Here is a 15,927-nt window from a genome sequence, read left to right as displayed (position 1 = left end):
TCACATAACTGTGAACCCTCTTCTGAAGGATAGATCCTGGGGCAGATTCTGCAGACTCTGGCCTCCGCCATTCTGTACTGGTTTGAGAACAAAGTAGTCATCCAGAACATAGTAGTTGTTATACATGTCACCTTTGCACAGGTATGGCAGTCTGGTGAAAGCTTCGATAATAAAACCAGCTTTTCTGAACACCCCAGGCAGGCTGTTCACTTGTTCTTCCCAATTCTGTCCCTTGATTTCCAACATTTTTGATGGTTTCTCCCACTTGCCGCCATTTTCCACATAGGGGTGAAAAGGAAGGACAAGGGCAAGAATGACTCTGCCTCTAGTTGGTCCAAGACGCTTCTGATATCTTTTAACAAAGTCAGGGGCTGATCACAGTGGTCCAGCAATTCCAGCAGTTGATGACATCATACTGAAACCCCTGTTCTGCCATTCATTGATTCCAAGCACTCTGCATTTCTTCTCCTGAAGTTGCCATATCATAGTTTCAGGGAGTTCAGTGGCATAGATTTCTTCAAAATGAGGGCTCATGATTTTTGTGACTTCTCCATCTCCAGCACCTAAATCAAGAAGTCTGTGGGTTTTCCAGTCTGGATTGATTTTAAGCAGTCTCTGAAACTGATCTGGTGAGAATGCAAACATTGAACCTCTTCCTAGCAACCCACTGACGGATGTTCTAGACATCAACAGGCTCAAAACGGATGACACAAAAGAATGATGTAATTGGATAAATAGCCAGCCCGATTTCTCAATGCTGCTGTTAAGAAGATCTGTGTTCCTTGATCAAGGTGACTCTGAACGAAGACAGCCTGGAGTCATTCACAGGGCCTCTCTGTCGCACACCCCCCCCCCCCCCCCCCCCCCCGGTGGTTGTCCTTCCTGCCGCCCAGGAGGCAGGACCCGGAGCGGGACAGCGGGCTCCGCAGCGTCCTCACCCTCCGCGCCAGCCGCTCGGACTCCGGCTCAGGCTCAGCCAGCCCACCACAGGCTCATGGGGGCCGCGGCCGCTCGCCCTGACCACCGCCCGGATGACCGCCCGCGCCGGGGAGGAGGAGGAGGAGGTGCCGCAGCCTCCAGCCACTACCGCAGCCTCCAGCCACTACCGCCGCCGCCCTGGCTCGAGCCACCGCGTCCATCCAGCCCCTTCAGGGCCGAGGCTTGTGCTTTATATTCTCATGACATCTTGTCCTCTTTTTCTTCACAGAGTCAGCACATGTGTCTTTCATGACCACTTGATATGGAAACGTTCTAGGTGCTGAGAGTCAGCAATGACCAAAAACAAAGTATTGTGCTGCTCTCAGGTTCTCATGGTTGTTTAGGAAACTCTTATATTCCCGGTTGACACAGTGGTCAAGAGTATGTTAAGGGAAGCCAGGGTTCTTCCAGAAACCTGTAGTGGAAGGCCTAGAAGGTGTCTGGAAGTGGTGAAGAGTGAAGTCAGACCTGCAGCATGCTCAATTGTGACGCAGTTGAGGCGTGGCTTTCCAGGTGAAAGGAACAATAAGTGTAAAGGCTCAGAGTGACAGAGGCATGGTGTGTTCAGGCATGGTGTTGTGTCTGCTGACCCCTGGCCACTGAGAATGGCTGAGGGAGTTTGGGGACATGAAGGCAGACAGGTGGGAGGACAAGGGAATGCAAGATTAGGAAAGCCATTTGAAGAATTTGTTCCTAGGGCAATTCCAAATAGTTTAGAACAAGCTGCATGATCTTCCACGGAGTCAATATATTCATAGATATTTCAGTCATTTTCATTTAGGGTTCCCATGAATCTCTAGTACAAGTCCACACAAGATGATTTTTATGGATTCTTTTGTGTCTACACTTAGGGGTATAATTTTGGGGACATAGAGATGGCTTCCATCAGCTTGAATAGATACTGCCAAACAGTTTTCCAAAATGTTTGTAACAATGTCTTGGTTTTATGCATACCCTATGAACAGATTCTGTGAGTTTTCTTTGCTGATATGACATCAGATTGTGGAGGATAAGGGTGGGGTTCAGAGACTAAGGGAAGGTGGAGGATGGTTCTTGGAGTGGGGTGGGATAAGTGGTCAGATTTGGGACTAACTCCATGGATGGAATAGACAATCTTACATTTTTCACCCAGGGAGAGAGGAAACAAATTGTTTTTATTCATGAAACTTCTGATACCAAATATGGAGGCTCTTTGCACACCTATGACCAGTTCTCCAACTCTAGAAACCAAGTAATGTTCAACTCCATTGATTCTGACATAACCTGAGGTAAGTGTCTCACTCCACAGGATTAAGGGTGCAGTCCCCCAAGATGGCCCTTACATCAGATGCCAGTCAAAATATTGGGTGTGCAAGGTACCCATCTTTTTTTTAACAACTTTGCTACCAAGTCAAGTTCCCACAGTCTCTCCATCCCTTTATATTTTCTTGTATGCTGATGACTCACAGGACTCCAGAGACCACATTACTTACTATTACTTTATTATGAAGGTACAACCCAAGAACGCCAAATGGAAGAGGTACATAAGGTTGAGGTATGGGGTAAGGGGCTGTTGGACCTTCCATGTCCCAACTGGAGGACCCACAGCACCTCCCTGTGTTCATGACCTCAGAATTTCTCCACACCTGTTGCTTATGATTTTTCATGTAGGTTTCTGGAATGTTCACATGATTGATTAGTTCATTGGCCCTTCATGATTTACTCAATCTCTATACCTACTTCCTGCCAAGAGGCCCAAGGGGTAGGTTTCCACATTTCAACCTTTTTGTCAATTACAAAAAAGAAATATTTTTAAAAATGTTCATCAGTAATCATGTTTGGGTCTTTCTGGGTGCCAGAATCTACTTAGGGGTCCCCAGCAGTCATCTCATTTGCATGCAAAAGAAAGTATTTTCATTTCAAAGATTCTAAGAGTCTTAGAAGCTTTGGGGTCAGATACCCTAGACTACCCCAAGAATGTAGTTTTCCATGTGCCTTCAATAAAGAGGTGACTGGGCAGGTTATGAAAAATCACAAGACACAAAATGTCATTAGTACTCACTCAAAATACCACCATCTATTCTGTGAGACCATTAAAGTGTTACATGTGTGCAGCTGCTGAATTTGGTAGGTTGGGTTCAACAGACAATAAAGACACTCTTTATACAATACTAGATAGCATTTATTTTAGTAAAAATATGGAAGCAAAAGCCAAAGTGATAGGCAGGAGAGAAAGAGAAAAAAATACGTCACCAGATTGGGGAAAACACTATAAAGGGACAAATAGGTGAGGATGGTGAGAACACAAGGTTAATTCTGTAAAATGAGCCCACTGTACTGACTCCCCACATGCTTTCTTTGCCAAACAGCAATCTGCCTGCAGCCCTGCCCAGTCTGAGGAGACAGGATATGTCACATTCCTCAACAAACTGAGGCGGAGGGCAAAGGTCTGGCAGTCAGTGGAGATAATGAATGAAGGCGGATGATTACTGGTTAGCAAACAGAAGGCAGTGAGTTGCTGATAGCTAACCTTCAGGATCGGGATTGGTTTGCACTTCCTGCACAATATGCTCCTGCTCCTTCCTGCCCTTGGGCACTGATGTGGAGAAGAAAGAGAAGGTGAATGATTCTGGGGTCTATAAAAGAGCAAGGCGTACCCACAGCCGCACACTCCCAGCTCAGGGCCCCTTCTCTTTGGAGGAGTCTGTTGCTATCTCTTAAATAAAATTTGCTTTCTACACTTGCCTGGGCATTTCTCAGGTATTTAATTTTCTTTTTTTTTTTAATATATATATATTTTTTTTAGTTTCAGGTGGACACAATATCTTTATTTTATTTTTATGTGGTGCTGAGGATTGAACCCAGCGCCCCGCGCATGTCAGGTGAGCGCGCTACCACTTGAGCCACATCCCCAGCCCAGGTATTTATTTTTCAACACTGGGGAACAAGGACCTGTTCCTGATCTCTGAGACTGGTATCAGCTTCAATATCATGTAGCTCCCCAGTTATGTAGGTGGGGAGTCCTGGGGCAGCCTTTCAGGGTCCCAACTGGGAAGTCCCAGGCAGAAAGTCCCCTCCACAGGTGAGATTCCAAAGTCTCATGCCCAGTGGGGCTCCTTAAATGCAAGTTAGAACAAAGAAACCTCCATTCTAACAACCTGCATGACCTAGTGATCCCCTCAAGGACACTTTAACCCCCACAAGGACTGGCTAGATTTCCAAAGGAAGGGAGTGAGAGACATGAGATAGGTGAATGACTCTTAAATTCTTGTGAGTGAGCCAAGCCCATGAGAAGTCAGCATTCCTTCGATGTTCCATTAAGGATGCGTGAGATCAGGCAGGCAAACGGACAGGGAAGACCTTTAATATTTTCCTTAGCTCTCTCTTTTTTTTAACTATTTGTTTTATTTTATTTATTTATTTTAGTTGTAGATGGACACGATACCTTTATTTGTTTATTTTTATGTGGTGCCAGGGATCGAACCCAGTGCCTCATTCATGCTAGGCAAGCGCTCTATCACTGAACCACATCCTTGGCCCTTTCCTTAGCTCTTAAAATGGATAACTAAATGGAGAGGTGTGAGAGGGGCTTAGGAGGGTGCAACCTGGAGCCAGATAAAACTCTTGAAGGGAAAAGTGTTCCTGGCATGCTTAAGATGTAGCTGTGGAGTAGAGTGCATGGCTTAGTGAGGATGGGGTCTGGAAACAGCTTCAAAACTGTAAACAGCACATGTCAGTCCCCAGGCACTGATTACCAGGTTGCACAAGGGAATGAGAGTACATGGGAAATGCTGGAACAGATGCAAAAGGGGCTATAAACTTTGATTGATTGGTTCCATGTTTGTTCACATGAAAATAAGTTGGCGGGCATCTTTGCTTTCTCAGAGAAAGTTTATAAATGTGTATGAAGTATCTTAGTGTTCTCCTTGCCTCCTAAGGATTCCAAGCTGAGGTCAGACTTTAGCCTGCCAGGGAGAGCAGTGAAGTTCCCCTTAGTGCCGCTGGGTAGCTGCCTTCCACTATTCCTGACCAACCTCCTGGTGCTCAGTATGAAATACACTGTATTTTGAAGCACCTTCCCTTCTCCATGTTAGGGGAGATACACATGCTAGCCCCAGGAAGTGCCAGCTCCTTTTGATGTGATAAGGATGGTTCCTGGATACAAAGGAGTCACAACCCGTGAAATTCTTTTGGACTTTAATGACTATGAAGGGAAACCTGTGAACTTTGTCCTAATGCACACTTCCTCTTTTTAAAAGCTTTCCTCCTCTCAGAGCTTTTGGGAGATGAAACTTTCAAAACTATGAAGAGCCTTTCATTTTCCTTCAAAGCTGACTTTGAATAAGACCTCTTTTCATACCAATTTGACTCTGAATTTTTCTGGAACAGAGAGCATTATGTCCAAGCCTCTTTTCTTCCCAGGTAGGATCTTTTTTTTTTTAATATTTATTTTTTAGTTTTCAGCGGACACAACATCTTTGTATGTGGTGCTGAGGATCGAACCCGGGCCGCACGCGTGCCAGGCGAGCACGCTACCGCTTGAGCCACATCCCCAGCCCCCCAGGTAGGATCTTGTACTGTTATGCTCGAGTTCGGGACCCCCCACTGACCACCAGAGACCAAGATCGATGTAAGCAACAAAGAGACGTTTATTGCAAGCTAGCTGGGTCCTCCGTGCACACAGCAACTGGTGATGCTGAGAGGCCCGAGCTCAGGGTTTGCAGAAGTTTTATACATTCTTTGGAGAAGGCAGGGACCCCACATATAGCATAGCATCTCTTAGCAAATCATCACACACTGCGGGAAAATCATAAAACAACTCTAAAACATGATTAGCACATTCACTGGCGGGAACAAGTTGGGTAAGGGTGATTGGTTAGTACAAGAGGGGGATTCATTTGAACTGATTGGTTTAAGCCAAGAGGGTGTTCGTGCTGAACTGCATGGTTTCCCAACATGTTATCAACCACTACTGGGAGGGTCATCTGGCACCCCAGGTATTTTCCCTGTCTCATGCTGATTGGTGGTTGCCAGAGGGTTGCTATGGGTCCTTACCTAACCCTAACCCTAACCCTAACTCCTAACCCCTAACCCCTAACCCCTAACCCTAACCCTAACCCTAACTATGCTATGGGTCCTTACCTAGCCTGACTGAGTCAGGGACACCTGGCGCCACTGATCTCTCTTATTATTTGTAGATAAACAATTCAGCAGGGTGAGTATATGCCTAGGAGTGCTCTGTGGATTTTTCCAAGGACAAAGGTCACACCCCCTTCCTTGGACAGGCTTTGCTCTGAGGTAGAGAGGCTGGTTTCTCAAAAATGGAGTCACATCAGTTTCTCAGTACCACCCAATAACTAGAACAGCTGCAGAATTAGTGTCAACAGTGAGCAGCTTCAGAGCAATGGAAAGCAGGAGACTCACATGCAGATGAATTTGGGGATACTGTCCTTTTGTAAGGGTCCGGCCAACGTCGGAGGAAGAGACCACCAAGAGACCGCGGCTCATGCAACAGCAAAAGGGGTTTATTGAGGATCCAATCCAGCGCGCTGGGGATCCATGCTCACTCAAGAAGGGAGAGCAGCCCAGAGCCCCGAGCAGGGGCTGAGCACTGCTTAAGTACACTTTTTGGGGAGGGCGGGGACTTTACATACATCACAGTCTCCTTTAACAAATCATCATACACCGTGGGAAAATCAAACAACAACTCCTAAACATGATTAGTTCATTCATTGGCAGGAACAGGTCAGTTGGGAGTGATAGGTCAGTTCTAAGGGGGGAGGTACATTCAAACTGATTGGTTTAGGCCCTGCGATGTCTAGGTGCAAAGTCATACAGGGTCCTAGGTTATCAAACAACCAGGCCATCAGGGGAAATATTTACTGGGCGGTTCCAAGTATTGTCTTAACAGCTACAGGAATTTCAGGTTTTGCGTGTAGCATAGGAACTTAACAATACCTGGTCCTTTACATTTTAACTCAGGCCTTGCAGCTTAGAAACTTTACAATGCCCGGTCTTTTACACTTTAACTTCTTTTACCCTTACACTTTTAGAGGTTGGTAAGTTTGATTGTTAGGCAGCTGTTTTATGAAGAATGTTTTGGTTTGTGGATGCTATAGAGGATTGCTGTGCTCAACCTGTAATTTCTACATATAAGTAAAATCTGTGCAAGTCAGGCTTAGAGAAAGACTCATTTAGGCAGTCTCCTGGAGACAGAGTTTATGAATTTGACATCTTGCTGGCACCAGGTGATAGCTCCTGTCTGGTGAATATCAAGGTGTTGAAGTACAAGGGTTTCCATACTGGCAATAGGAGATATCAGGGCATTAAACTCCCAGAGTTTAATCCTTAGGTGTACCTTCCTCAACACCAAGTGGTGTTCCATTATGGCCCTGAAATATGGGGATATGTTTAACTTATGAGTTCAGGTTCTCCTTGTGACCCCAGACAAAGCAGTGTTCTTGCCTGAGGCACTCCAGATGTTTCCTTCACTTCTATCTTGATTTCTTCGTAGAGTATTGCTGCCATATGGTTCCAGGACACTCCTCACCCGCCTCCCTCCCGTTTAATGATGCTATTCTCTTACTGGCATCTTATTATAGAGTGAGAAAGCCTTGACCATGAAGTCAGTTGTCTTATTCCAGGGTCCTCTCGTGTGACAACAGGCCCTTCCTTCGGTTCCAGTGAGGCCTGTCCTGGCCTGTCCTAGGCACCCCTCCTTCTTGAGAACAGGGTTGTCTGCATGGGACACTGAGTTTGGAATCCCCTGAGCACACCTGTGGCCCCATTTCCAGGAGGAACAAGAAGGGCCCACTGAAGAAGCAGCCAGAGCCGCCGTGGAAAGCCAGGAGCAAGTTGTGCTTCTGTGCACCGTCTTCGGGCTGCTGCTGGTCGAGGCCTGGGAGCAGTGTGGCCTGGGGAGAGCTCTGGTTGGAACTCACCGAAGTTCCAAGCAGAGAGCGAAGGGGATCTCCGCTCGGTTCAGGCGGCGCGCTCAGGGCGGGTCTTTGACGGACAGCCAACCGGGGGGCGGGGCGGGGCTGCAGAGCGGTCCAATCAGGAGCGCCGGCGGGAGGCGGGTCCGCTCCGAACCGCGGGACCTTCCGTTCTGGCTCCGCCATCTTTGGGACCCTGTGGGCTCCCGAGGTTGCTCTTCCTGTTTGGCCTTGTGACCTCTTCTGACTTCGGCCGCCGTGAGGCGGACAGCAGGACACCCAGAAGCAGGGAGATGGTGAGTGTGCGGGGCCCAGGCGTCCCGGACTGTGACGGGGGCCCAGCGAAACCCTCTCCACCTGGCACCGCGCTCGGCCCTCGGTCCCCTGGTCCCTTCTGTCCCGCGGGGCGGGTCCGGCCGCGGGGACCTGCGCGGCGCCTTTACCTGGTCCGAGCCCTGTGCGCGGCGCAGGCCGGTCTCCCCAGGCTGTGCGGTGACGGCGGGGGGCGGGGACCCCCACGTCTCCTGGGACTCCCCACGTTCTAAGCTCGGTGGCGAGGGCGTCCCGCGGACTGGCTGGGAGGGGAGTGCCCTCCCGTGTCATTGTTATAGACGGTTCCAGACGTTGTTTTTAAAAAGGAAACGCTGACTGAAGTTGACATAAAGTTAGTCCGTCCACAGGCAGCTGGGAGAGGTCCGGGGACGGGAGGAGGAGGAGGAGGAGGGGACTGGGAAATCAAGCTGCTGACCCCAGCTCGTCCTGGCCTCGGGGACAGCGCCTTAACTACCCTTAGCCATCGGCCGCACAATCTCTGAAGCACGTGAGGCAACAAACCCCAGCCCTCCTTATGTTAAGGCTTGAAAACTACTCTCCCCAGTTTTGTCCAAAGAAGACAAAATAGAAATGATTGCCCTCTTTCTAAATCCTATATTTACATGCCATCCCACCAGGTTCCTATAGGGACCGATCAAGCCCATAAAAACCCCTAGAAGACAGGCCAGCCTTTTTTGCTTTACATGAATCTTGCTACTCTCCGCTTGTCTGTGGATTTCATTCTTTGAACTCGGGAGACACAGAATCCACCTGACACTACTCCCCTTGTTACAGTGGGACATGACTTCATTTGAAAGGAGTTTGCAGTAGGGGAAACCAACTGTAAGATTGTAAGCTAGTCTTAAGGGTTAGGAAGAAAAGAACCTTGAGAAGCCTGAGGGAGTAGAAACCAGGTGGGCGAGGAAGGGAGGGTGGAGGGTTGCTTCTAGAAGCAACCTTTTCCCCTCAGGTTCCCCTGTTCTTTGGGTGATTATGAAGGAGAGATTTTGTCCTGGGTCAGGTTTATGGTTGGTCAAAGATTTCAGGCCTGGAGGAATGAGAAATTTTAGGGAAAGTTTGCTGATTTTTACTGATCACTTGAGCTGATCATTTTTGAGGCAAAAAGTGGGAATTTGGAATCTGTGTGGTCACCTTTGTCATAGGTAACCTAAAGGGAGCATCAGGTTAGTGCAATGAGTAGGACGTTGATTGCACTAGGCTGCTGGAGTTTGTTAATCACCACTGATTTCTAGGATTACATGAAATTGAACCTTTGCAACTACATAGTTGGTCTTGTCATAGTATAATTTCTGACAGAGGCGGTCTGGGAGATATCTTTGAGTTCTTCCTGCTGGAGAAAAGTTTTAATGTGTTTTAGGGTTTATGAATTCCACTGTTTATTTGGATGTATGGCAGAATTTTTTTTAAAAATTGGTCTTTGTCCATAATTTTGGCACAGAGAACCTAAAACCCTTGGAATTTCGTGAGCAGTAGGAGAATCTCTGGGTGCTTATCCTCAACCTCTTTTAGGCAGTACTTGAATTTGTGCCCAGGAGTTGACTCAGGCTACCATCCCTCTATCAGTTCAAAATAGAGACTGTTGATCACACAAAGCAAACACCTGCTTTGTATTCACATCTGCAGGGGGGTCAGTGTGCTGGGACTGACGCCTGAACTTGCAGGGACTCTAAGTCTAGGTGGTATAAGAATTGTTTGACACCCAGTTGGTACTGAAAAATTGGGTGGTGTTCAGCAGACACCACAGATTTAGTGTAAGATAATTTCAGAAAAAGATACTACAGATCACAACCTTCAAATGACTCTGGATAAGTGCTCACTAGAATTGAGCCTGTGCACAAGGGATCCTTTCCATAGTGGGAAGAGTGGAAAGTCAGGTGTGTGGAGGTCCCAGGATTTATTTTTCTGCCTATTCAGATTTCTCTGCCTCACTTCCTGCCTGTGAACACCTGGGCTGCATCTGCAAAGTGACAGTGTTCTGTAAGCTTAGGGATGTGTTTGACCTCTGAGTAAAGATCTCCTTGGGAACTGTGGGTGAAGCAGTTTACTTCCCTGAGCTGCTTCTCTTTTGTTTCATTTGTAGATTCTTGTTTCTACAAAATAGCTTTGGAGCTGGGTGTGTTGGTGCATGCCTGCAACCCAAGCAACTCAGGAGGCTGAAGCCAGAAGATCACAAGTCTAGGCCAGTCTCAATATTTTAAAAAAGGGAGGGGGGCTGGGGACATAGCTGAAGGTAGCATGCCACGGGTTCAATCCCCAGTACTGCAAAAACAGAACAAAGCAGTGAGTTGGGTGTGGGGGCACACCTTAATCCCAGCAGCTCTTAACACTTAACCACTGAGCCACATCCCCAGCCCTTTTTTGTATTTTATTTAGGGTCAGGATCTCACTGATTTGCTTAGGGCCTTGATAAGTTGCTGAGGCTGACTTTGAACTCATATCCACCTGCCTCAGCCTCCTGAGCCACTGGGTTTACAGGCTGGCATAATATAATGTTACTTACTATAACTACATTATTTAATAGAGGTTGTGAAATAATTTATCCTATTTAATTAAATTTTATAATCTTGAACAATATTTCCCCCAATTTCCCCCACTCTCTATGTTTATCTATGTAATAGTTTTTCTTGGAGAGAACACAAAGTTGAGTCTTCCTTTTTTCTCTACGCAGTCTTCCAAGAGATGTATGCAGATTATTTACATTAAAAATGATTTGATAATGTTTGGATGAATAAGTACCATATTTGTAACATTTTTGTTGTTCTGGGTTTTTGTATAAAATTCCCATATTTTCTGGCTTGTCATTTTAGTTGTATATTTGATATGTGTGAGAGGTGGCATTGTGCTCTTTCCCTATTCATGAATTTTATTTAGTATTTGTTCAAGTTTGGTCTGTGAAAAAAAAGTGCAAGCTTGCAAATATTGTCTCTTAGTGTAGTAGGAGAGGATGTGCTCCATTCCCAAAGAAACAAGTTGTGACAAGTGATATTAAATTGTGTCTGTCAGAGCAGCTCATTAGAGATTCATTATCCAGAGTGTATTTTGGGGGCTGATGACCATTCAGAATATTGTAAACATTCAGGGAGACCAACAGGTTATGAACTAAGAGCACAATCTTTGGAAACCCTAAGCCCCTCTCTCCAGTTAGGCTGGTGAGGTTCATCCAGGAGCAGTTCTGAGAACCAGCATAAGATAGATTTGTCTCAAAACAGGTGGTACTTACTGTCTTGGGTGCACTCAACATTAAGACTTTGTTCTGAGAGGCATTACAAACCCTACTGCACAGCAAGATGTTGGTGTGACCCAGGAGCACCATGTGTGTTACTGTTCTGCTGTTGTGTAAACAGTTCCAGACTAGCATCAGAACTGCTTTGAGAGGATGTGAGTGTGAACGGGACGTTCAAGGTGATGACAAAACATGGAGTGAGTGTGGAGGCACACAGCATCGTGTTGGCTTTTGATGAAATGATTTCCCATCTCTGGTACTGAGTCTTACTCTTCCTCTTGGAAATATATGTGGGATAATTTAGGAGTCGGTGACCTTTGAGGATGTGGCTGTGAACTTCACCCTGGATGAGTGGGCTTTGCTGGATCTTTCCCAGAAGAAGCTCTACAAAGAAGTGATGTTGGAAACCTTCAGGAGCCTGGCCTTTCTAGGTAAGAATGACATCATTTCCCTTATTTATTTAATCAAGAAAAAAAGTTTCTTCCTCATAATGTTTCCTCTATACATGAAATATGGAAAGGGAATGTTTGGTGATTATACCAAGCATGGTCACGAAACACCAGGAACCTAGCTAGAATGCAGTAATTTTTCTATATTGTTTAATTATTCATACTGATTTTCTGGGTCTGCATTTTAGGAAAAGGAAGCGACAACCAGACCAAGGAAGGTGTGTACAAAAATCTAAGCAGAAATCTAAGGTAATCTATACTCAAAGGAGAAAGCCATGTCACTCAAGAATTTTGGGATGACAGGAAATTTTTAAAACAAGCAAACAATGCAAATAAACCCAGCTTCAAGTTGATCTGATCTAAGGAAATTTTCTCTAAACTTGAAAAGATTAACGACCTTAATCAGAATATCAGAAATCCAAAGTGTTCCAAAAATGAAAACATCTTGATCACTAATATAATGTCTTACGTGGCACTTTTCTGATGGCTACACACAGAGAGACTGTTCAGTGCACAAAATTATCAAAAATGTAATTTAAAAAATTTAGGGTTTGGAAATAAGGTGTTTATGATACAAAATTGAGTTTTGTGTTTAGATTAACACCCAGGCTATCTCATTATATATATGAAAATATTTCAAAATCCAAATGCTTTTGATCCCTATCCTCTCACATAGGAGTATTCAACTGTATTTAAATTGAATATACTATTGTATATCACATTGTACATATAATACTATATTCAGTATTTGTCAAATAGTGTCGTTGGAAACAATATTAATACTTTGATAATAGTATCATTGTTTTGCCAGGCATAGTGATAATTCCAGCTATTTGGGGGAATGAGATGGGATGATCACAAGTTTGAGGGCAGCCTCAGCAATTTAGTGAAGCCCTCAGCAACTTAGACTATGTCTCAAAATAAGAAATAAAAAAGTCTGGGGATGTAGCTCAGTGATAAAGAGCTCCTGGGTTCAATCCATAGTATCCAAAGCAAAACAAACACAGAAACACTGTCTTGATAATATCTCTCTTTGATCCATCCTGCAGAGCATAAAATCATTTCATGTTCAAAAATTCATACAAGCCATAAAACCAGTGTTTCTCTTTGTAAGTCATTAAGAATTAAAACCTTGGGGCTGGGATTGTGGCTCAGAAGTAGAGCGCTCGCCTAGCGTGGGCAGGACCCGGGTTCAATCCTCAGTACCACATAAAAATAAAGGCATTGTGTTGTGTCCATCTACACCTAAAAAAAATATTTTAAAAAAAAAGGATTAAAACCTTAATAGTATGCTTCTCATTTTTTTCCAGAAGTCAAGTGTTAAGGAGACTTAGTGAATGTAAAGAAGGTAGTGGATATGAAGAAATCTTGAGTCAAACTCCAGACTGTATTGAGAACAGTGCAGCTCTTTCTAAAGTAAAACCAAGTGAAAGCTATGAATGTGGAGAAGTCCTTATTGGTGATTCATCACAAAATGTGCTCCTCAGATCTCATGCTGGACACAAACCATATGAGTATCAGGAACATGGAGAGAAACAGTACAGGTGTCAGAATCCTGGCAAAGCCATCAGTTATCATCAGAAGCATGGAACGTCCCACATTGTAGAACACAAGCAACATGGGAGGATCTTAACTCGTTCTAGTTCCCTTCGAATACGTGAAAAAATCCAGAATGAAGAAAAAGAATATGCATCTGTGCAATGTGGTAAATCTTTCACTGATCACAGTAGCCCTCCACACCATGAAGGGATTCGTGGTGGCAGAAAACGCTACGGATGCAAGCAATGTGGGAAAGGCTTCAGTTGTTTCAGGAGCTTTGAAAGACATGAGCAAGCTCATGGTGGAAAGAAACCCTATGTATGTAAGCAATGTGGAAAAGCCTTCTTTTCTTTAAAATACTTGCAAAGACATGAACAAACTCACCGTAGACAGAAACTTTATGTGTGTAAACAGTGTGGGAAAACCTTTGATATTTCTAGTTCCTTTCAAAATCATAAAAGATTTCACACTAGAGAGAAACCCTCAGTAGGCAAGGAGTATGGAGAAGCCTTAAGTTCTTCCTGTTGCACTGAAGTTCATGAAGGAGCATACAACGGAGACAAGCCCTATGTGTGCAAGGAATGTGGGAAAGAATTTCGTCAATCCAATCATATTCTTACACATCAAAGAACTCACACTGGAGAGAAGCCGTATGTATGTAAGGATTGTGGGAAATCCTTCAATGACCCTAGTTCCTGTCGCAGACATAAAAGAACACACACTGGAGAGAAACCATATGTATGTAAGGAATGTGGGAGAGCCTTCAGTGACCCTAGTTCCTGTCTCAGACATAAAAGAACTCATAGTGGAGAGAAACCCTATGTCTGTAAGGATTGTGGGAAAGCTTTTGCTACTTCTAGTTCCTGTCACAGACATAAAAGGACTCACACTGGAGAGAGGCCATATGGATGTGAATGTTGTGGCAAAGCATTCAGGACCTTCAGTTACCTTAAAATTCATAAAAGAATTCACACTGGATAGAAACACTGTGAACGGTGGGAAAACATGCACTTGTCTCAGTTCCCTTCAACAGCATAAAAGAATTCATACCTCAGAGAAACCCTATGTATGGATGCAGTACAGAAGAGCCTTTAGTCATTCCAGTTCCTTTTAATACCATGCAAGCACTCACACTAGACAAACCCTATATTTATAAGCAGTGTGGAAAGTTTTAGTTTGAAGTTCCTTTTGAAACCATGGAGGAACTCACATTGGAGAGAAGCCCTCTGTTTTTATGCAACATGGGAAGGCCTTCAGTTTTTCCTTTTCCCTTCAAATCATCAAAGAACCCTATATATGTATGAATATGGAGAACCCTTCAGTCAATCCAGTCATGTTCTCAGACATCAAAGAACTCACACTGGAAAGCAACACTCTCTGTGTAGGGAATATGTAAGTCAGGCATGCCTATAATTCCAGTGACTTGGGAGGCTGAGGCAGGAGGATCACTAGTTCAGAGCCAGCCTCAGCAATTTAGCAAGGCCCTAAGCAACTTAGCAAGACCCCGTTTCAAAAGAAAAAATCAAAAGGGCTGGGAATGTGGCTCAGTGGTAATGTGCCCCTGGATTCGACCCACTGCACCCCCCCAAAAAAAGAAGAATGAAAAAGCCTTTATTTCTTCCAGTTAAACATTCATTGGAAAGTAACCCCGACTAAGGAATGTGGAAAGACTTCATTAGCACGTGAACTTTCTGTCAATCATGAGAGTGGACACTGGAGAGAACTTGTATTAATGGATAGCATATGGGAATGCCTGCGGTCATCTTGGTTCAGTATGCACAAATAAATGAACATGGTATGGAGAGAAACCTGGAATAGAAAAGATGTACAGAAGCCTTCAGTAGACTCATGTATTATAAGTATTTGCACTGAATCAAAAGCTTGTGCATGTGAAAAATATAAGAAACTTGTAATTTATAAAAAAATATTTTTAAAATCTTCTGAAAAGTCCTTATTACTGAAATTTATAGGATTTAATATAGTATTTCATATAAAGATCTTGATGCAAAATAATTTGTTTGGAATACTTGAGAAAATGCATTAACTGAAGGAAATGTGCTAATTATAAATATGTGGGCTCATCAGGTGCTCAGCCTTTCTTATTTATAAGGGTAGGGTTTATTTTCTCAACTGAATGTAAGCTGTGAAGGGCGTGGTCATGTTTTATAAATATCTCTGCCACCTCAGTTCCAAAGCCTGCTCACTCTGGAGGGATGAGAGTGTATAGCTCTGAACCAGGCGTTGGGACTCTGGTCTGAGTCGTCTCTGCCTCTGCTGACTGCAGCATCCAGGAGTCTATTAACTACCTTTGGCCTCACATGAAATAGAGGTGAGGCTTTGTCCCACCAAACTCTCTTAAACAACAAGGTGAATAAGAAAGCTCTGGGGGTTGTGAGGCTAGATGCAAAATGAGAGGAGTTGATATTGTTCTGTTTCCATCAGAAGGCGGTGGTTCCATACAGAGTTGGAATGCTCTTAGTGGAAAAGGGGT

At 44.5% G+C, this 15,927-nt stretch overlaps 1 protein-coding gene and 1 pseudogene across 1 annotated transcript; one reads left to right on the top strand and one right to left on the bottom strand.

The window, feature by feature from the left end:
• LOC114090165 (protein-L-histidine N-pros-methyltransferase pseudogene) lies at positions 1-687 on the bottom strand (annotated as a pseudogene).
• Positions 688-8,077: 7,390 nt separating this feature from the next.
• On the top strand, positions 8,078-15,571 carry LOC114090282 (zinc finger protein 14-like). The gene is made up of 4 exons (XM_027932427.2): positions 8,078-8,188; positions 11,753-11,879; positions 12,086-12,146; positions 13,208-15,571. Exons 1-4 carry the CDS (start codon positions 8,186-8,188, stop codon positions 14,415-14,417), a joined length of 1,401 nt encoding a protein of 466 aa, XP_027788228.1. The 5' UTR covers positions 8,078-8,185; the 3' UTR covers positions 14,418-15,571.
• The last annotated feature ends 356 nt before the right edge of the window (positions 15,572-15,927 follow it).

This window comes from Marmota flaviventris, chromosome 1 (assembly GCF_047511675.1).
Source record: "Marmota flaviventris isolate mMarFla1 chromosome 1, mMarFla1.hap1, whole genome shotgun sequence".
NCBI lineage: Eukaryota > Metazoa > Chordata > Mammalia > Rodentia > Sciuridae > Marmota > Marmota flaviventris.
Note: the sequence above shows the minus strand (reverse complement) of the source record. Positions and strands in the feature narration are given on the sequence as shown.

What these genes read in the sequence shown, in the direction of transcription:
- LOC114090282 (XM_027932427.2), top strand. An exon ending in CAGGAGCCTGGCCTTTCTAG is followed by an intron (nt 11,880 to 12,085) that starts GTAAGAATGACA and finishes TCTGCATTTTAG; the next exon opens with GAAAAGGAAGCGACAACCAG. An exon ending in AATCTAAGCAGAAATCTAAG is followed by an intron (nt 12,147 to 13,207) that starts GTAATCTATACT and finishes ATTTTTTTCCAG; the next exon opens with AAGTCAAGTGTTAAGGAGAC.